General features: G+C 55.7%; 1 protein-coding gene across 3 annotated transcripts in view; it reads right to left on the reverse strand.

Annotated features, from left to right (window-relative positions):
* Window positions 1-4,578: 4,578 nt before the first annotated feature.
* LOC137222314 (BLOC-1-related complex subunit 8) overlaps window positions 4,579-20,035 on the reverse strand; it is a 34,626-nt gene continuing 19,169 nt past the window's right edge. The window contains exons 5-14 of one of the 3 annotated variants that reach the window (XM_067733346.1): window positions 15,382-15,481; window positions 13,839-13,939; window positions 9,098-9,180; window positions 8,360-8,563; window positions 7,020-7,154; window positions 6,086-6,233; window positions 5,781-5,914; window positions 5,599-5,692; window positions 5,330-5,441; window positions 4,579-5,036 (exon numbers count right to left, since the gene is read on the reverse strand). In XM_067733346.1, coding sequence (XP_067589447.1) covers window positions 4,811-5,036; window positions 5,330-5,441; window positions 5,599-5,692; window positions 5,781-5,914; window positions 6,086-6,233; window positions 7,020-7,154; window positions 8,360-8,563; window positions 9,098-9,180; window positions 13,839-13,939; window positions 15,382-15,481 — 1,337 coding nt within the window. In that variant the 3' untranslated portion in view covers window positions 4,579-4,810. Of the gene's footprint in view, window positions 5,037-5,329; window positions 5,442-5,598; window positions 5,693-5,780; window positions 5,915-6,085; window positions 6,234-7,019; window positions 7,155-8,359; window positions 8,564-9,097; window positions 9,181-13,838; window positions 13,940-15,381; window positions 15,482-18,590; window positions 18,720-20,035 lie in introns of those variants that run through there. The other 2 variants (XR_010942409.1, XM_067733350.1) reach the window with 2 other exon arrangements.

The raw sequence follows: 20,035 nt of genomic DNA on the forward strand, positions 1-20,035 counted from the left end.
CTGTCTTTTCTCCATTGTATATCCTTGCCTTCTTTGTCATAGATTAGTTGACCACAGGTGCGTGGGTTTGTCTCTGGGCTTTCTATCCTGTTCCATTGACCTATATTTCTGTTTTTGTGCCAGTACCATATTGTCTTGATTACTGTAGCTTTGTAGTATAGTCTGAAGTCAGGGAGTCTGATTCCTCCAGCTCCATTTTTTTCCCTCAAGATTGTTTTGGCTGGATTGTGTATAGTTGATTGCCTTGTCTCTGTGGGTGTTTTTGTCTTTGTATATGAGCCTATGTGGATGTCTGTTTGCAGGGGATTAACTATTTGTGACTTTGGTCCTCTGGACTCAGACCATTGGCTTGAGAGAGTGTGGGTGGCAGTGGCAGTGAGGGTCACTGGGATTTCCCAGGACCTACATGGGTGTCATGAGACACCCCTCAGAGCTACAGCATCCAGGTGGGATCCAGCGAAGCTGGGGAGGGTGTCAGAGAAGGTGGACCAAGAAAAAAAGGGGGACATTTGTTGCAGACCTATTGCTCATCAAGCTGGGGGGCTGACTCGAGTGCTTTCTCCAGCAGGTCAGGGTGCTGGGACAATTGTCCCCATTAAACTGATAAAGATACTGAGACTCTGAGAGGCCCGAATCTAATTCACACCCTGACTTCGTCTATGGGCATAAGGTTTATGAGTCCAGGCATCACAGCACCCCCATGTGGTGAGCCACAGCCAGCTCACACACATCCTGGCCCCAGGAGCTCTGCATCTTCCCTCTGCAGCCTCCCCATTGCAGAAGAGGCAGCGCCATATTCCAGGTGCTTATCCCCAAACTCTGAAGTTGGCGTTGAACTCTCTCTCTTGCTCCATACCTGACCTGTTAGCCCCTCCTGATGGCTTCACCTTCCATGTGTAACCATTGTCCCAACCAGCCTCCTTCCCTTCACAGTCTCCGCCCAATCCAGCCTCCATCATCTCCCACCTGCAGTCCCCTCCTCCCTGGTCTCCTGTGGCTTCCATTCCCCGCTTCCCATCCACCCCCCGCTGTCTGTTTTCCCCTGAGCAGCCTGAGGGCACCTGTTGATACTTAAGCCAGACCGTGTACCTCCTCCGCTCACAATCATCCATGGCTCCCACCTCACGCAGAACAAATGCCAAAGTCTTCTCTTGACCCATGTACTCCATCCCTCGTTGTTTGCTCAGCATCTCGGTTCTACATTGACTGTTCTTCACTTCCTATTCTACATTTCATGTGCTATGTTGTCTGTTCTCCATTGGACATTCTTCCTCGTCTATTCTCCATTGGGTGAACCCACATTCTGTCCTACACTGGGTATTCCATTTTCCCTGATCCTCACTGGACACTCCCTATGTTTGTTTATGCTAATGTCCCACAATCTCTGTCTACACTGAGGTCCACACTCTCATTCTACACTGTTTCATTCTATGGTGCTCTCTAAAATGCATCTCTATGGTGCTCTCAAAAATGCATCTCTCAGATCTCTGACTTCCATCATCATGTTCGTACCCAGGCCATACTTCCCATGGTGCTTCCAACCGGTGACCGAGCCCCTGAGAGACTTGGAACCCATCTGATAGTGACATTGGCCCTGGCCAACATCACCATGGTGTCCTTAGAAAGACTAGCAGTAGGACACTTCCACACAACCCTCCTTGCTTCCTCCTCCACACAGCCAGCAGGGGCAGAGCTAGGGTCTGGACCCAGAGGCCTTTCCAGAACCTAGTAGCATGTCCACTGTCCCCTTATGGCCCAGAGCACCTCAAGCTGTACATGTATAGTCACACACACATGACATGTGACACAGCCCTTTTTGGTTCCCCAGTCTCATAGACTAAAAACATGGGGCAGACTCCCTGGAAGCCAAGATATATTTTATTTACTTATTCTTATTTCCACTTTATTTTAAAATTTTGAGCGGGGAGTTCAGAATCCAAAGGGCACTACTGGGCGCCACCTAACGGCAGATGGTGAAAGTGCAGCCTCCCAGGGATGAGGACACAGAGCCACACCAAACGGCCCTGGGGCTCCCCAGTGTTTGAATGCAACATTTTTTTTTTTTTTTTTTTTTTTTTTTGGTACGCGGGCCTCTCACTGTTGTGGCCTCTCCCGCTGCGGAGCACAGGCTCCGGACGCGCAGGCTCAGCGGCCATGGCTCACAGGCCTAGCCACTCCGTGACATGTGGGATCTTCCCGGACCGGGGCACGAACCCGTGTCCCCTGCATCGGCAGGCGGACTCTCAACCACTGCGCCACTGGGGAAGGCCCTCTCCCCAGCGTTTGAAAGCAGCCCACATTTTTATGAACTCCACACTCGGCACTTACCCTGTGGGCACTGACTTCAGAGACTGGCCCACCTTATCCACAATGTGGGTAAGATCCAGAGGCTGAAAAAGGGGCCCTTTCTGGATATGCCTCAGTTTCCCCCAGAGGACCTGCTGCCTTGGCCTCTCTCCTCCTTCCAAGTCCCTGGTCCTGCGTCTGGTTGTATGGGGAGCTGTGACTGCGACACTGCGGGGCGCCACCAGCTTGGCGGTTCATCCACCCCATGTGTATGGCCAGGGTCCTTGTGACCTGAGGAAGGGGATCCCCAGAAGGGTAACCCAGTTGGAGAAAGTTGCACCTGCGTGGTGACCATGGTGCATGTGGCAATGGTGCTGCTGGGGTGGCAGGGGCTGTGTGTTCAGCTGGATCCCCAGAGGCTACTGTCATAGGCTGGGGTGGAGACAATGCCTCACCCCTCCTCTGAGGGTGGGAAGGGACAGAAGGGAGCAGGTGGGGAGGATTTAGAACCTGAATCTGAGTTGGGTGAGAGAGCTCTCCAGCCTAACTTAAACACTCCACAGAGGCCTTGAGTTCATCCTACAGACTCTGCATTCTCCGCAAGTTTCCCTGTGTTGTAAGAGGGGGCTGCGAGTTGCCCATGAAACCCTTTACCCCACATCCGAGCCATCTGCAGGTCCTGGTAGCTCTACCTCCAAATACACCCTGGAGTGTCCCTCCACTGTCCCTCGGTCTCTCGCCTCTTTTGTTCCTGGACCCCACCTCCACCTCACGCCACAGAAGCCCCAGGGAGGAAGGCTTTCACCAACCTTGATCGTGCCATGTTTCTCCCCTGGAAACTAGGGCTCCAAAGCCCCAACTTCACAGGGGATGAAGGTGTCAAGGACCAGGAAGATTGGAGAACAAAGTCCAGGCTGGATCTTGCATAGGAATGGTGCTATATATATGGCTGCTCAAGCAAGTGCGCTCACGTCACAAAAAATGGTCAGGCACTGTATACATTTTCCCCTCTCTCCCTACCCGTCAAAGGAGTCCACCGAAAGTCTTGGCTGGGAAGGGGGACTATAGGAGAAAGGGAGGTGACTTTTTTCGAAGGCTGCACACATTTTTGCCTCTGTATCCACATCCAGGTCTGTGTGCGCTAATGGTGGAATGCAAGGCATTGAATTTTACTGAAAAAGTCCTCTGTGGAGGGCTGGGGTGACAGGGGACAAGGGTCTTGAAATTACAGCCAAGCTGGACCAATCAGCTTTGGAGCTTCATAGAATGATGGTGGGGTAGGGGCATACAAATCTTATAAACACTGATACCAACACCGTGTGTTTTTCACATTCTCGTCCAGATCGGTGATCTCCACTAAGCAGACCCTTTGAGAATTGTCAGAGCCATTTCTCAGCTTGGGGCAGTGAGAGGGCTTCCTGCAGGAGCGGTCAGGCAGCTAGGCCTTGGAGGGTAGGAAGCAGTCTAAAAAGGAGGCCAGTTGAGGGTTGCAGGAGGTGGCCCAGCAGGAAGGACCAGCATGGCCCTAGCTTGGAACAGCAAGTATTTCTAAGGGCCTCAGGGCAGGAGACAGAGTGGGTGAGAGCAGCTGAGGAGCTCAGGAAGGTCAAGGGACAGATCTGAGTGTTATAAAGATCCCACTGAGACCACTTGGGGGGTGGTTGGAGGGGAGGAACAAATGGAGCTCCCTCTGGCTCCCTCCTGGACCCCCAAGTCTGCCCTTACACAGGACAGGACGAAGTGGAGGGAGTTTGCACCACCCCAAAGTGGGTGGATAAACGCCTGGCTCCCTCCTCCCTCCGGTGGAAATCGTTGGATCAAGAGATCAAGGGATATGCCCATTTAAAAGATGAAGAGTGTAGCGGCCGCTCCAGCGCTCCCATAGCCCAACATTCACGGTTCCCCACTGCCTCTTGCTGCAAGCGATTGCAACCCAGCCTGAGCCCTCGACCCAACACCCTCAGGAGCTGGAGCGCAAATAGCCCAGCCCATCACCACTGGGGCGGAACCACTCTAGGTGCCCACTCTATGTGGTGCCCTAGGGCCCCCAGCGGGCTGAGCACGGCGTCACCTGCTCGTTGGCGCCCCCTCCAGGGCTCCTCCCCTTACGTCCCCGTCCCCCCCAACTCCGATCCCGCTTCTCCCCCCCACCCCCCTTCCCAAGCAGCACTGGAGTCCTCCTCTCAGGGTCAGGTTCTGGAGTGGGTACCCAAGACACGACAAGGCAAGACTGAGGCCGCTGGGGAAGAGATGGGAGGACCCGGGCGGGGGTGTGGCTCTGAGCAGCGACGGTTTCGTTCACGGATGCCCCGTGTGTTTTATTGATGGATACACACACACGGGAAGGGGGAAACGAGCACCCCAACCTTGGATCCGAACCAGGCTTTCCCCCCTCCAGGCCCCTGCCGTGGAGAGGGTCGTAACTGCTGGGTCTTCTCCAAGGACACAGGGAGGAAGGTTGGGACCCCGCGTGCCCTCACCTCGCCTGGTGTGAGGGGCAGAATCGGTGCCACCCCCGGGCCTACTACCGGGGCCAGCCGTCGGTAGTGGGCAGCCGGCGCAGGGGGGGCCCAGGCCGTAGGGGCTCTGCCAGGGGCCGGGCCAGGAGCAAGGGGTAGGGGAAGGCCTTTGGAAAGTCGCCGGGGCCTCCAGGGGCCGGCGAGAGGCGCTCGGACTTGATGCTGACTGGGGGGGTGGGCGAGGAGGCACCGCGGGCTGGAGGGCCTTCCTCGCCCAGGCTGCGGCCCCCACTGCAGAGAGAGAGAGGAGCGGGGCCGTGAGCTCAGCGAGGGAAGCCATGGAAGTGGCATGGCTTGGGCAAAGATTGGGCAGGAGGACCTTGGGAAAGGAGGGGGTGGCGATCCCTCTTGGGGCCTCCAAAATAGCCGCCCATCCCCACCAGGACCAGTCGGGAGGGGCTAAGTGCAGAACCGGGAGTGGCCACCAGGGGTCAGCAGTGGCTGGGGCTTGGAAGACTTGGAGGAGCCCCACCCGTGAACCCGGGGTGGGAGGGAGCGTGCAAGGAGGCAGTCGGGGCACTTACCTGGGCTGGGCGGGGGTGACTGGGGGCCCATCACCCCTGGAGGGCTGCCAGGGGGCCAGGGTGGGGGGCTGCAGCAAGGCTGGGGGCGGAGGGGGGTCTCCCAGGCCATATTCTGGGGGGGGCAGGAAGAGTAAACTGAGGCCCTGACCTCAGGGAGCCCCTTGCCCAAGCCTGACCCACCCCACAGGCCAGTTTTCAGTTCTGGAGGGTGGGGGAGTGTGGACCCCCGGCAGGCAGGTGTGTGGACGCCTCCCACAGCGGGTGCATACCTGGGGGACCTGCAGGGAGGAAAGGGAAGCTCCCTAGTGGGGGTCCTGGGGTGGCAGTGGAGCACGGACTCTGCAGGCTACCATAGAGGCCTCTCTGTGGAGAGACAGGGGAAAGGGGAAACTGAGGCCCACACCCAGGCCACCCTGCCCCCACAGCCCTTCCACACCTTCCCCTCACTCACCGAGGTGCTCAGTCCCCCTCGGGCCCCAGCCAGGCCACCAGGCAGGTCTGGCCTCCTCCCATCCACTGCCAGGTACAGGGGCGGTGGTGTCTTGCTGCCAAGGTGGCTTGCTGAGAAGAGAGGGTGCGCAAGGCCTGGGGAGCAGGAGACCCCCAGAGAGAGGGCAGGTGGCCATGTCATCTAATGGAGTCTGAGGTCCAGAGTGATGCCCACAGCCAAGCAGGGCCAGAGCCAATATTCCCGCCTTGCACAGCCCCCCTGGGACCGCCACCCCTCCTCCCCCAGGGCCTATGCCCCATGCTCACCTGGGGGGCCAGCTTTAGGGGCTCCTGGACGGAAGGGGGATGGGCGGCTCTGGGCAGGCAGGGCCTCCCCAAGCCCACTGGGGTCACAGCCTGGTGGGGGCAGGGCCCCATATGCCATGTCAGGGCTGGGCATAGTGGGAGCTGCTGGCTGAGGGCAGAGAGGACAGGATTGGCTGAGGAATGTGGAAATGAGGGCATCAAGTCCAAGACAGAAAATCCCAATGAGTTCAGTCGCCAGCCTCCACCTTCCATAAGTCCTCACTACTCCTCCCTCTGGCCTAACGCCACATGGCTGGGGGAGCCTGTGTCTGCCTCTGTCGCTCCTTGACAGCTAGGCCCAGAGCTGAGGCTTCTTAATCAGCATAGGGTTGACCCTGAGGGGGCTTCCCAGGGTGTTTGATGAATCAAAGAAAGGAAGGAACTGGGACTTCCCTGGTGGTGCAGTGGTTAAGAATCCGCCTACTAATGCAGGGGACACGGGTTCAAGCCCTGGTCCGGGAAGATCCCACATGCCACAGAGCAACTAAGCCCGTGTGCCGCAACTAATGAGTCTGCATGCTGCAACTACTGAAGCCCACGTGCCTAGAGCCTGAGCTCCACCTCAAGAGAAGCCACTGCAGTGAGAAGCCCACGCACCACAACAAAGAGTAGCTGCCGCTCACAACTAGAGAAAGCCCGCGCACAGCAATGAAGACCCAACGCAGCCAAAAATTAAAAGTAAAAAAAAAAAAAGAAAGGAACTGTCTGCCCGTTGAACTCTTTTCCATCCTTCAAAGCCCCTGCTATAATGCCCACTTCTCCAGGAAGCCTTCTCTGCCCACCCAGGCAGAAACCTGCCCCCAAATTAAGTCTCTCTCTCAATCTCGGCCTCAGCCATTTGGACCTCAGAAGTGGGGGAAGGGCCCCATTCATGGCGGGGCAGGGAGTCACTTACATAGAGCCGGGGTCGGGGCAAGGCTGGGTCACCCCCATCACCTGCCAGCCTCCGCAGCTTCTCTCCTGGCCCCTCAATCACCTCCTCTGGCTCTAGCTCTTGTCCATCAAGGCCCACGCCCCTCCGCTTCAGTGTCTGTGGAAGGGGGAGACAAAAGGGTGACACTCCCCCCATCCTGGCCAAGGAACCTGGTTCTACGGGAGAGGGGAGGACCTATCCCATCCAGCTCTGTGGGCAGGCAGGGTGCAAGCACAGCCTGCTCCAGCCAAAAACCCCAGTGAGTTATCACCTAGTAAGTTCCAACTGTGTGTGAGAGAGGGACTGTCCTGCCCTGGGACCAGAGAGGCCCGGGTCACACAGTAGAGGCCGAGATGCACCCAGGCCTGCTGGCATTATCCTAACACTGCTTCTGAGTGTGATTCAGTTCCTCCATTCTGCACCCATGTGCAGCCTCGGAGCCTGGCGTGCAGTAGGTGCTTAATAAATGTCAGCTGACTGAGCACCTGAGGACAACTTTATAGGTTCTCCTAAGCTGCCACCCACATAGGAGCAGTGACCAGCACACTCCTGGACCCCTGCCTCTCCTGTGCCAGCTTCTCCCCACCCTCTGCCAGATTGGAGCTTCCTGGGTGCAGTCCTAGCCCGCTGCTCTCTCCAGCCCAGTGGCTTTAGCTTCCCGCCCTGGGTAAAGATGCCCGCATCCAAAGTGACAGTGATCTTGCCCATCCTGGGTCGTGGGTGTGAGGGCTGCCCAGATAATGCAGGGGCTGCTCCTGCCTCTTTCTCCTGAGGATACAGCAGCTCAAGCAAAAACATTCCTGGGGCTTCCCTGGTGGCGTAGTGGTTGAGAGTCCACCTGCCGATGCAGGGGACACGGGTTCGTGCCCCGGTCCGGGAAGATCCCACATGCCGTGGAGCGGCTGGGCCCGTGAGCCATGGCCGCTGAGCCTGCGCGTCCGGAGCCTGTGATCCACAATGGGAGAGGCCACAGCAGTGAGAGGCCCGCGTACCGCAAAAAAAAAAAAACATTCCTGGACCTCAGTGAGGTCTGTTTGCTTTGTGGTACCTTTTCTTCTCTGTGTCTGTACTCACCAAATGGGTAACAGGAGCAAATGAGATGATGTGTGTGAGGGGCACATAGTGGGGCCCTCGATGTTTTTTATTTCCACTATCCAGGAAGTTGCCCCTAAAAGGGACACTCTATTACCCCAAACCTGCTTTGACTAGCAGCAAAGCCAAATTGCAATGCTCATCTTTTGTGCAAACCAAGAGTCCCTAGGCTCTGAGTGAGCAGAGTGTGCTGGGCTTCATGAGGCCAGGGAGGTGGGTCCCAGGGGTACCTCAAGGATGTCGGTGTTGGTGCGGCTCTCGTGAGGCTCACTGTACTCTGTATACTTCAGTAGCACACGGTCCATGTCCGTGCTGGCGTACTGGAAGAGGCGGTTGGCGCTATTGAAGATGATGAGGGCGATCTCACAGTCGCAGAGTACACTTAGCTCATAGGCCTTCTTCATCAGCCCAAACTTCCGCTTGGTAAATGTCACCTGGACCCAGGACCCACAGGCGGGGCAGGAGAAGACAAAGATTTGGGATGGTGAGAGGGGAGGTGGAGGGGCCTAATTGTTGCCTGAAAATGCCTTGTGATTCCATGCCTTTGCATGTGCTGTTCTTTCTGGCTATACTACTCCTTCTCACTTCTTAACATGGCAAACTCCTATCGATGCTTCAAAACCCAGCCCAAATGTCCTCTTCTTTGGTAAGTTTACCTTGGCCTCCAGGCAGAGCCCACACTCCCTCTCTGAGCTTCCCCAGTTCTGTGTCTCTCTCTGGTCCAGCGCTTTGAGTTGGGTGTATTTGTACTGAGTTCCACCTCCCCTGTGACTGGGGCTCCAGTCATCAAGGGGAATCAGTGAATTAATCATCATGAGAATGAGTAAAGGCTACATCTCAAACTCCTGACATTGCATCAAGTCTCCTTATTCCCTTGCAGTTCTCCCAGATGGCCAGACCTTTGCCCAGGCCATGTCCCCTGCCAGGAATGCCTTTCCCCGAACCACTGGCCCACCCACTGAACTCACCTGCCGATTCCTTTGGTCCAGAATGCGTGAGATCTGAATTTTCTTCCTCCCCATTGTCCCAGGCTGGGTGGAGTGTCCTTGGTCTGGGGGTTGAGGTGGGGAGGAGAATAGGACAGAGTAGGTGGGTGGAGAGTGGGGACAGGCACCCCAGTCTACCCCCTATCTTCCTCCTGCCCCTGCCAGGTGCTGAAAGGGAGATGATGGGGGAGATCAAGGCAGGCTGGGTCATCCCCACAGCCCACACCCTCGACCAGCCCAGGATGCAGCAAATGCTCATTGAACACTTTCAGATCAATGTTTTATAAGGAGAAGGCTGACCAAGGGGGAAAGATTGAGAGGTATGGGTGCCCCCACCTGAAGCTTTAAAGCAAAACAAGCTGGTAACTGTGGGACCTAGAGGGAGCCTGACCCCGTGTCTGTGCAGCGGGGATAACAGTGTGGTGCATTGCCCAGTGCTGCTGGAGCATAAAATGAGCTAACCCACAAAGGGCATTCAGATCTGCCTTGCAGACGGCAGGTGCTGTGTATGCACTGCTGTTATGAATACTGGCGACAGCTTAAAAGTTCTCAATAGGCCAGGTTGGAGGGCCATCCAGTGCTGGTACCCAGTGGTGCTCAGTGATCCTGAGCCTCTGAAAGTAAGCCTGGTCCACACAGCAGACACTTTTGAACTCATTCAATCCCACAATAGCCCTTTGATGAGCAAGGTTGAGGGCTGTGGTTACCAGAAAACATATATTAAAAATATATAAAACATATATTTAAAAACTGTACTGAGGGGCTTCCCTGGTGGCGCAGTGGTTGAGAGTCCGCCTGCCGATGCAGGGGACACGGGTTCGTGCCCCGGTCCGGGAAGATCCCACATGCCGCGGAGCGGCTGGGCCCGTGAGCCATGGTCACTGAGCCTGCGCGTCTGGAGCCTGTGCTCCGCAATGGGAGAGGCCACAACAGTGAGAGGCCCGCGTACCGCAAAAACAACAACAACAAAAGAAAAACTGTACTGAGAGTGGAAAAAAGACTAGAAGGAAATGCTCAATCTGGGAGTCAACGCTGGGTGGAAATTTATGGGTGAGTTTTTTCCCGTTTTTAAAAATTGAGATGCAATTCACATAACATAAAACTCGCCATTTTAACGTGTGCAATTCAGTGGCATTTAGAGCATCCACGACGTTGTACAACCATCACATCTATCTAGTTCCAGAAAATTTTCATCCTTCCAAAAAAAGACCCCAGCCCCATTAGCAGCCACTCCCCATTCCCCTCCCCTCAGCCCCTGGCAACCACTAATCTATGTTCTCTATGGCTTTGCCTGTTCTGGACACTTCGTATAAATGGAATCATACAATGTGTAGGCTTTTTGTCTTTTTTTTTTTTTTCCTTTTTGATCTTTTGAATTTTCTAACATTTCTCCCTCAGTGATTATAGATTTCTATTTTAAAAATTGTGTGTGTGTGGGGACTTCCCTGGTGGTCCAGTGGTTCAGATTCCACGCTTCCAGTGCAGCGGGCACGGATTCGATCCCTGGTCGGGGAACTAAGATCCCACATGCTGCGTGGCATGGCCAAAAAATAAAAATAAAATAAAAAGTTGGGGGGAAGCATAAGAGAAACCCTATCCCTGCCCCACCATCCAGCGGGAGGAGGGGGGAATGCCCTGGAAAGACTTAAGCTTGGAACCCTCAGACTGGGGGATGGGGTGGGCCCAGGCAAACTGGAGAGAAATTCTGGACCTTCCTCGTGGGGATCTTGGATTTCCCTGGTGGGGGCCCCAAGGGTGAGAATGGGCAGCTCAGTGAGCGCAGCATGTACCCAAGACACGGTCCAGGACTTTCCCAGCAGCCCTCATGCAGGACTCCTTGGAATCAAGGAATCATGTTGCCTGTTCAGTGGCACCCACCCCACTGTACAGACAGCCGCTCCCTGGCCCCCGAGATCCCCTCTGCCGACTCTATGACCACACTCCACTCCCCCATCTCTCCCATGTCATAGGTGGCTGAGGCCTGCCCAGGGTGAAGTGGGTCTGCTCTCAGGTCTCAGCCAGCCTCTGAACAGAAGAGCGGTCTTTAGCAAGGGAGGCCTCTCCCTCGGCCTCAGTTTGCTGTTCTGTGAATGGGGTGGGTATGAAATACAGAGTACCTGGCACAAGGCCTGGGAATGAGCTCTTGGGAAGTATAGGGAAATGTAGGTCTGTCTCTGGGAGTAGCCATACCTGCTTCCCACACCCCAGCCCGAGGGGTCTGAGCAGAGTGCCTCATCTTCCCACAGACCCAGGGCTGGAAGTATGAGACGCCCCAGTCTGTCATATGTGGCCCGCTGTGTGACCCCAGACACACCCTCCACCTTCTCTGGGTTGGGTCTCTGAGCGGTCACAGCCATGCAGATCCCAGGCCAACGAAAGCCCCCATCTCAGCCCCCCAGCTCCAGCTTGACTTGCTAAATTTAACCTCTGGGGCTAATTTTAATCCCCGGCTGGAATCAGGCTAGTTCCCACGGCTGGGGTGCATTATCCCCGCCCTGACAGGTCCCTGGGGACAGAAGAAGGGCACTGGCCGGGAGGTCTCGGTGCCAAGATGACTCAGGAAATGCCCCCCACGCCTGGGGTCCCATGGGAACATGGGACTTGGACATGAGTCTCTGGGCCTGGAAGATCAACTCTGGCCCCTTCTCAATCTGTCCCCATTTTAGACAAGGACATCCTGGCTAGGGCAGGGTTCACATAATGGGGGAGCCCCAAGAGTCAGAAGGTCAGGGGGGGTTTCTCTGAACTGAGACCCAAGAGCCAGACAGGAAGTAAGTTCCAGGCAGAAGGAGTGGCAGGTGCAAAGGCCCTCAGGAGGGAGGAGATGCATCAATAAGACTGGAGTGAGGAGGCCAGCAGGAGAGGCTGCAGAGGCAGGGCCACTCTGGGTCCTCTGAGCTGCAGGGAGGCCTGTGGGTTTTGGTCTAAGAGCAGTATACGGCCGTGGGAGGGCTTTGAGCAAGAAGGCACACGACTTTTGGGGCTTCCCTGATGGCGCAGTGGTTGAGAGTCCGCCTGCCGATGCGGGGGACACGGGTTTGTGCCCCGGTCTGGGAAGATCCCACATGCTGTCAAGTGGCTGGGCCCGTGAGCCATGGCCGCTGAGCCTGCGCGTCCGGAGCCTGTGCTCCGCAACGGGAGACGCCGCAACAGTGAGAGGCCCGCGAACCGCAAAAAAAAAAAAAAAAAAGAAGGCACAGGACTTTAAAAACTTGGCCATGGCTGCCATAGGAAGCAGGACAGTTGGGGGCAGGGGTAGAGATGACAGGAAACTACCGGGAGGCCAGGGCTGTGTCCATCTGGGCAGAGACTGGGGGTGAGGCCCCCTCTGTGCTATGCCTGAATCTTGCACTTAAGTCACTGTACTCTAGGGCTTTTTGGGTCCTCTAGAAGCCACTAGGTCCTCTGCCATCTCTGGAGCCAGGCCTGACAGGTAAAGAGGGGCTCACACAGGGGTTTGAGTCTTCTGAACTTTGATGACCTTGGAGCCCCCAATCCTCACCCAGGAACCAAAGTCATCCCCTGCCCTGGTCCTTGAGGGATCTACCCAGCACAGAGCTGACCATGTCCCTTCACTGTTCAAGCACTCCTCACGGCCCCTCACTGCCCTCAGGAGGAAGGGAGCTCCAGTCCTCAGCCTGCCATTCAAGGCCCTGCCCCAGGGACTCCCCTGGTGGTCCAGCGCTTAAGACTTCGCGCTCCCCAGTGGTTAAGAATCCGCCTGCCAATGCAGGGGACAAGGGTTTGAGCCCTGGTCTGGAAGATCCCATGTGCCATGGAGCAACTAAGCCCGTGTGCCACAACTACTGAGCCTGCGCTCTAGAGCCCGTGAGCCACAGCCAACTGAGCTCGAGTGCCACAACTACTGAAGCCCACATACCTAGAGCCTGTGCTCCACAACAAGAGAAGCCACTGCAATGAGAAAGCCGTGCACCGCAATGAAGAGTAGCCCCCGCTCGCCGCAACTAGAGAAAGCCCACGCGTGGCAAAGAAGACCCCACACGGCCAAAAAAAATAAATAAAAAGAAAGAAAAATATTAAAAAAAAAAAAAAAAAAGACTCTGCGCTCCCAATGCAGGGGGCCTGGGTTCAATCCCTGGTCACGGAATTAGATCCCGCACACTGAAATGAAGATCCCGTGCGCTGCAACTAAGACCCGGCGCAGCCAAATAAATAAAATAAATTTTTAAAAAAGTACGAAAGGCCCTGCCCCAATCAGCTCCTGCCCACCGTTCTCTACCTTCAACAAAATATCTCTGCCTGAAAAGCCCTTGTTGCCCCTTCTGCACCTGGCCAACTCTGATACACATTTCAGAAACCTAGCTCAAAAAAATCCATTCCTCTGTGAAGCCCTCCCTGCCCTCACTCTGGTCTCCCAGAGCCTCCATCCATCCCCTCCAATTCTGACTCTGTGGGGCTAAGGGGGTCGTATATCCAGCTCTCTCCCTCTCCCCAAGACTGGAAGACCCTCAGGACAAGTCAGAGGGGTGACTGGGAAGATTTGGTGAAGGGAGCAGGTCAACAGGGACACATCTGAACTCCCCCCAGCTTCCCTCAACAACTTCCTCTCAGACTCCCCCAGCTGACTCCCTACCCAGAAATACACAGGCATGCAAATCCAGCCACTCAGCGTTGACCTGCCTCAGGCCCAGGTGTGAAGGGCCAGCCAAGGAATGCGGAGGCAGGCGGAAGGCCCAGGGTGTGCATATATATTTGTACTCACATGCAAATCCCCACCCCAGGCAGCAGACAGACCTGGCGGCCCCTTCTCCAGATGTTGGCGTGACCGGAACTGCTGGGGGGAGGTGGTGGTGCGTGCTGAATCTGCAGGGCACGAGGGGGGAGGCTGAGGTTAGGGGAGTACTCTTCTGTGCGCATGTCCCCTCCACCCCCACCAATGTCCAGCTAGAAAGCAGAGAGCTTGTGGCATCTGCCCAGCAGAGAGGCACAGGTGGACTCATCGACCCAGGAAAGGGAAGAAGAGTCAGGAGAAATCCAAGAGGGTGTCTCAAAGGAGGAAGCATGTAGTTGGGCCTCAGTGGAAGGGCTGGATGGGGCCCTGAGCAGATGGACGGGGGAGTGGGCATTTGAAGTCAAGAGTCCAATACCTCCCACCCCTTTCTTTGCCCCCCATACTTGGCATTTATCAAGTGCCAACCATTGTGATAAACTGACCTCAAAAGAAGTAGAAAGCTTAAGTAGACCAATGACCACAGAAGATTAGAAAAGTGACTTGAGACCTACCATTAAAAGGACAACAGGCCCCGACAGTTTTATGGTTATTTTATCAAATCTTAAAGGACAGGAAAGTGAAATGTTCTTTAAACTACCTCAGACCTTTGAAAACAATGGGAACTGCCCAAGTCATTTTATGAAGCTCTTGTAGGTCAGAACCTAAGTCTAAAAAGAGAGAAGTATTGACCACGAAAGGGGAAATGTTAGAAGCCAGGGATTTCAAGGAAGATCTCTTTGAAGAGGTGACATCTGAACTGAGACCCAAAGACCAAGAAAGACACAGCCAAGCAAAGGAAGAGTCAGTTGTGGGGAGATCTGGTGCAAGGGTGTTCCTGGCAGGGGGAACTGCAAGGGCAAAGGCTCAGAGTGATCATGAGTTTGGCATTTTGAAAAAAAGCAAAGAAATCTCTATGGCTGGACAGTGCGAGCAAGGGAGAGAGGGGAGGGGACTGGTGGTGGGGAGAGTTGTGGCACTTGGATCACATAGGTCCTTGTGGGCCACAGTGACGAGTGTGGGTTTTACTCTGAGGGCATTAGGGAGCCACAGAGAGTTTGGAGGCAGGGGAGGGTCAGGATATGATTTTACAGTTTAAATAATCCCCTGGTACTTCCATGCATTGCTGGTAGAAAAAGAAAGAAGTAGAGCCACTCTGGAAAACTGTCTGGCACCTACTAAAGCTGAACATGCATCTACCCTTTGACCCAGCAATGCTTCCCTTCAACATTCACCTAAGAGAAAAGTGTCCGTGTTTTACCAAAGGACACAGACAAGAATGTTCTCAGCAGCCTCATTTGTCAGAGCCCCAAATTGGAAACAACTCAAATGCCCTCAATGGGAGAACTGGTAAATGATTTTTGGTAGATTCTATGCAAGACTACTATACAGCACAGAAAAAGGATGCATTCCACCTCCATGCCACCACACAGGTGAATCTCCCAGACCATGTGCCGGTTCAGCAATACTGGGCTCCCTAGAGAGGACACACCATGTGATTCCATTTATATGAAGTTCCAGAACAGGCAAAACTCACCTACAGTGATGGATATGAGCACAGTGGCCACCTGGAGCAGGTACTGTGACAGGACAGCGGGAGTCCAGGGACTGGGGTGTCCTGTTCCCCGGGCCAGGACCTGGATACATAGATGTGTTCAGTTTGTGCAAATTTTTTAGCCCTACTCCAACGATTTTTGCATTTTTCTCTATGTGATTTATCTCAACCAAAAGATTTTTTTAAAAACCTCATCCCTGGGGACTTCCCTGAACGTCCAGTGGTTAAGACTCTATGTTTCCATTATAGGGGGCATGGGTTCGATCCCTGGTCTGGGAACTAAGATCTCACATGCTGTGCGGCGCGGCCAAAAAAACAAAAACCAAAACAAAACCCAGAACAAACCTTGTCCCTAGTCATGGCTGCCATGAGAAACAGCATCTGTCTGCGCAGGAGCAAGGTGGCCGGGAGAGGCTGGGGCAGGTGTCTAGGTGGGAGATGTGGGGCCTGAACTGGGACGGGGGCTGCAGGTAGGCAGAAGAGGATGGATTGTTTGGCGACCAAGGGGACAGGACGTGCTGGTGGCATATGCCTGGGGTTGGGAGGGGGCCTGGGGCCTCAGGCCTGAGCGTTGTTCTGGAGGGGGGAACTAGGGGTACAAAGGAAGATTTCATGAGTGCCTGGAGCATCATAAACCCTCTAAGGTGATACCTGTGGTCACTAAGTCCATCAACAAACACCGCTGCAGTCCTTCAGGCCATGACTGTCATCTCTCTCTACGAGGTCTCTTAGCTCCCTGGTGATGGAGATGGGGGTCTGGAAGGAATCCCACCCTCCCACTGACCCTTCACTGCTGGCCTCTCCCTGTGGAAGGACTCAGTTTTCTCACCTGTAAATGGGAGGGAGAATTCTTCTCCCACCAGCTGGGGAGGAGGGGGCAGTGGAGGGATCTATCAACCTTGGCTTCTGGCCTCCCAGAAGCCAGAAGGAAGAGGGGCCTTGGAACTGGGGATGCTGAGTCAGCGTGCCATCTTGCAAGACCACAGTGACACTTACTGTGACACGCTGGGAGACATCAGACCCCTACTTCCTCCCCCACAAAATGGGTCACAGAATCCTGATATCAAAGGCTTTGCAGTGAGGTTTGAGAGAAAAGATCAGGAAGAGGCAAGTTCCCCTTCTTGCCTCCCAGTGGGTCTTTAATGGAGGGACAAGTGGCAAAGTCACGCTGCCAGACCCTTGAGCTCAGAGGCCTCAGTTTGGTGGGGGACCCAGGCCGGCGAGGAAAGGAGAGGAGGAAAGGAGAAGTGAGAGGCAGGTGGGTGGCCTGGGGGAGATGAGGGCCCGCGGGACTCGGCGAAGCGGGGAGGGGGCGCTGCTCCTGGGCCCTGCAGCAAATCAGGCCGGTGGCCCCGCCTCACGCAACCCAGGCGGTGGTTTCATCACCTGCTCCCCAAGTACCTCATTACAGGCGACAGGAAGAGCCCCTTGGAAAGTCGGGACCCCCCCTCCCCTCTCTTGAGGGCTCCAGTGGCTCCCACCCCAGCTGCTGGAGACACCCCTCCTCCCCGAGCCGGGGCCCTGGGCCGCCTCCTCCCCTGGGAGCCTGGGGAGATGGTGGCCCAGGTAGTGGGGGGGGGCACTGTGGGTGACCTAGGGGCTGGCTCAGCCCACAACAGCCCCTGGAGTCCCTCACCTGCCCTGGGGAGAAGGCGGGCTCTAGCAGTGACTACTGTGCACCCAAACTTCTCTGGGCCTCAGCTTCCTACCCCAGAAGATGGGGAGAGTCGGCGACACCTCCCTGAGTTGGGGGGCTCTCTGGAGATAATATCGCCCTCTTTCTCTATGCAGGCAGCTTTTGCCATCACTGGGCCTGGCCCCTCCCAGAAGGTCTTGGGGTCACCTCTCCTCAGCCCTGGGGTGCCCAGCTCAGAGTGAGGGCCCCGGGCAGACCCAGGAAGGGTGCTGGGGACAGGGGGTCAGGGAGAAAGCTCTTTCCTCCTACGTACATATTGGGGGGTTGGGAGATTCCCCTCGCAGGGAGACCCCCCAAACACATGCATCACCCCCAACACCCACATACATAAGTCCCCAAAACACATGCAGTCCACAATACATGCAGACCCCTCCCAAACCCACACGGCTTGCCAAACACACACATCCCCCAAACACACACAGAGGCCTCTGCACACGCAGATGCCCAACTACATGCAGACCCCTCAGACACACACAGCGTCCCCCAACACCTGCCGATCCCTCGAATGTACACAAACCCCCCAATATATGCAGACGCCCCCAAACACACAACCCCCAACAACATGCAACCCTCCTAGACACACACAGAGCTCCCCAAACACATGTAGACTCCCCAAATCCATGCTAGTCCCCCATTATAAGCAGGCCCCCAGACACAGATAGGGCCTCTATCCCCTGCAGGGGTATCGCCCACCCTCTGGCTTCCTGAGGCAGGGTGGGAGCACCCCCCAGGGGAGAGATGTGGGTTCGGGGCTGGGGGTTCTGAGGGTGGGGTGTGAAGATCTCAGGGATCGCACGTACGGACACTGCATGGGGAACACAAGCTATGCTGGTGCAAGGTGGCAGGGGGTTGAGGGGATCTTCGGGGTATTTCTGGGGACTGTGGGGGTCTGAGGGTGGGGTGTGTTACCCACGTGTGGCTCTGAATCCCAGAATGTTCCAGCTGGAGGAGGCCCTTTGCGGGGGTCCCTTTGTTTATAGACCTCTCTGGCACTCATGGGGAAATGGAGGCCCCGTGGGGGACCCTCAGACCCACCTCCACAGACCCCTCCCCAGGCCTGCTCCATGAGCTAAGAGGTATGATGGCCTGGCTGTGGCTATGGGCACAGCCAGATGGGGGTATCGACTCCACTGTACACTCATTGCCTGACATGCTCCAAGCCTCAGTTTCCCCATTTGTACAATGGGCCCTGGGGGCGCCTCAGGCACTCACCCACGTGTCCCTCTACTTTAGACAGGCCTCATCTACCAGCAGATTCCCAGCTCGCCTTCCACCCCTTTCCAGGCACCTGAAACACCAGCCCCAGACAGACCTGCCACTTTCCCATTGCCAGGCTTTTGCCCCCGCTGTGCCCTCTGCCCGGAACGCCCTTCTCAGACTTACCCAGGTCTGAGAGGCTGCTACACGTCCTTCAAGCCTGGGCAGAAATCTCTCTTTCTAGAGGTGCTAATTTCCCCGGACCAGATTTCTCTTTCCCTGTGTCACTTAGTCCTACCAGATATTTTTGGTGCTTCTTTGTTACTTTCTTTGATGATCCTGTTGCCCCACTAAGACGTCCGTTCCACGAGGGCAAGGATGGAGCCTTCCCAATGCCCGGCACACAGTAGGTCCGCAATCACCCTTCCTTGAATGAATGAGCAAACAACTGCTTAACAAACGGAAGAAACATCAGCAACGGGTTCCGTTTTCTTTTAAATGCCTCATGGTTCACAAAACAAATTTGAGGTCCCATCTGGCCCACAGGCTGCCAGTTTGAGGGGGCTCCTGCTCCCCCACTCCTCTCTAAACAGCCCACAGCACGACAGCCCACTGGATGGTGCTCATGCTTCTCTCAGGCCAAGGGGCTGACCCTCTGAAGGTTCCAGTGCCCGCGTGGAAGGAAACTATGTCCCGGGGTCATGCAGAACCTGGCTGCCCTCACTGTCCACTGAAGGTCCTGCCAGGAAGGCCATTTTCTCTGTCATGGCCACTGCAAATGGAGACGTGCCCCATCCCACCTCCCGTGGGGCTTGGGACTCCTACCCCTGGCGCTGAGAGAGACCATACATTCAGAACCCAACTCTGCTATCTCACACAGGTCAGAGCCCTCGGCCACTGAAGGCCCCCAAAGATGTCCCCTAAGCTGTGGTGGCAGCTGCAGGAACAACCCGAGGCTTCTCTTTCTTTGTTCCAAAGAAAGATCTCCCCGTAGGGCCCCAGAAATTCATCCCCAGAGGCCCAGACCTCCCAGCTTGGGAAATTAGCACATCTGTCAGAGCTGAGAGGAAGACACTCAGCCCATAGCCCAGCAGACCCAAGACGCAGCCAGTGGGGAACCCAAGATGGGGCCTTTGAGGCATCCCTGGTCCTCACTTTCTTCCCCAAGAAATGTCTGGGAGCTGACCAAGGTGCCAGGGACGCAAGGGCAGGGAGTGGACAGACCCGTCTGACCTTTCCCATTGCCCAGTCTGGTGGGGGAGACGACAGACACGTAAACTGTCAGGGACAGAGCCCTCACCAATGAAATTCTATGGGGCAGGGGTCCCCAACTCCCGGGCTGTGGACCGCTACCATTTGCAGCCTCTTAGGAACCCTGCTGCACAGCAGGAGGGGAGTGGAGGGCGAACAAGCGAAGCTTCATCTGCCGCTCCCCATCTCTCACATTACCACCTGAACCATGCCCCCTGCCCCCAGTCTGTGGAAAAATTGTCTTCCATGAAACCAGTCCCTGATGCCAAAAAGGTTGGGGACCACAGCTATAGGGGGAGGCAGTGGGGGAGGTGGCAGGGGAGGGGGCTGCTTTGGAAAGATGGGCCAGAAGGGACTTTTTGAAAAGGGGATCTCAAGGACTAGAGGACACCAGCCATGAAGGGGTGTGGGTGAGAGACTGCCTGGTGGAAGGAATGGCAGGTGCAAAGGTCCTGAGGTGGGAATGTGCTGGGTGGGTTCCAGGTGCAGGCG

The sequence above is a fragment of the Pseudorca crassidens genome, chromosome 3 (genome assembly GCF_039906515.1).
Source record: "Pseudorca crassidens isolate mPseCra1 chromosome 3, mPseCra1.hap1, whole genome shotgun sequence".
Classification (NCBI taxonomy): domain Eukaryota; kingdom Metazoa; phylum Chordata; class Mammalia; order Artiodactyla; family Delphinidae; genus Pseudorca; species Pseudorca crassidens.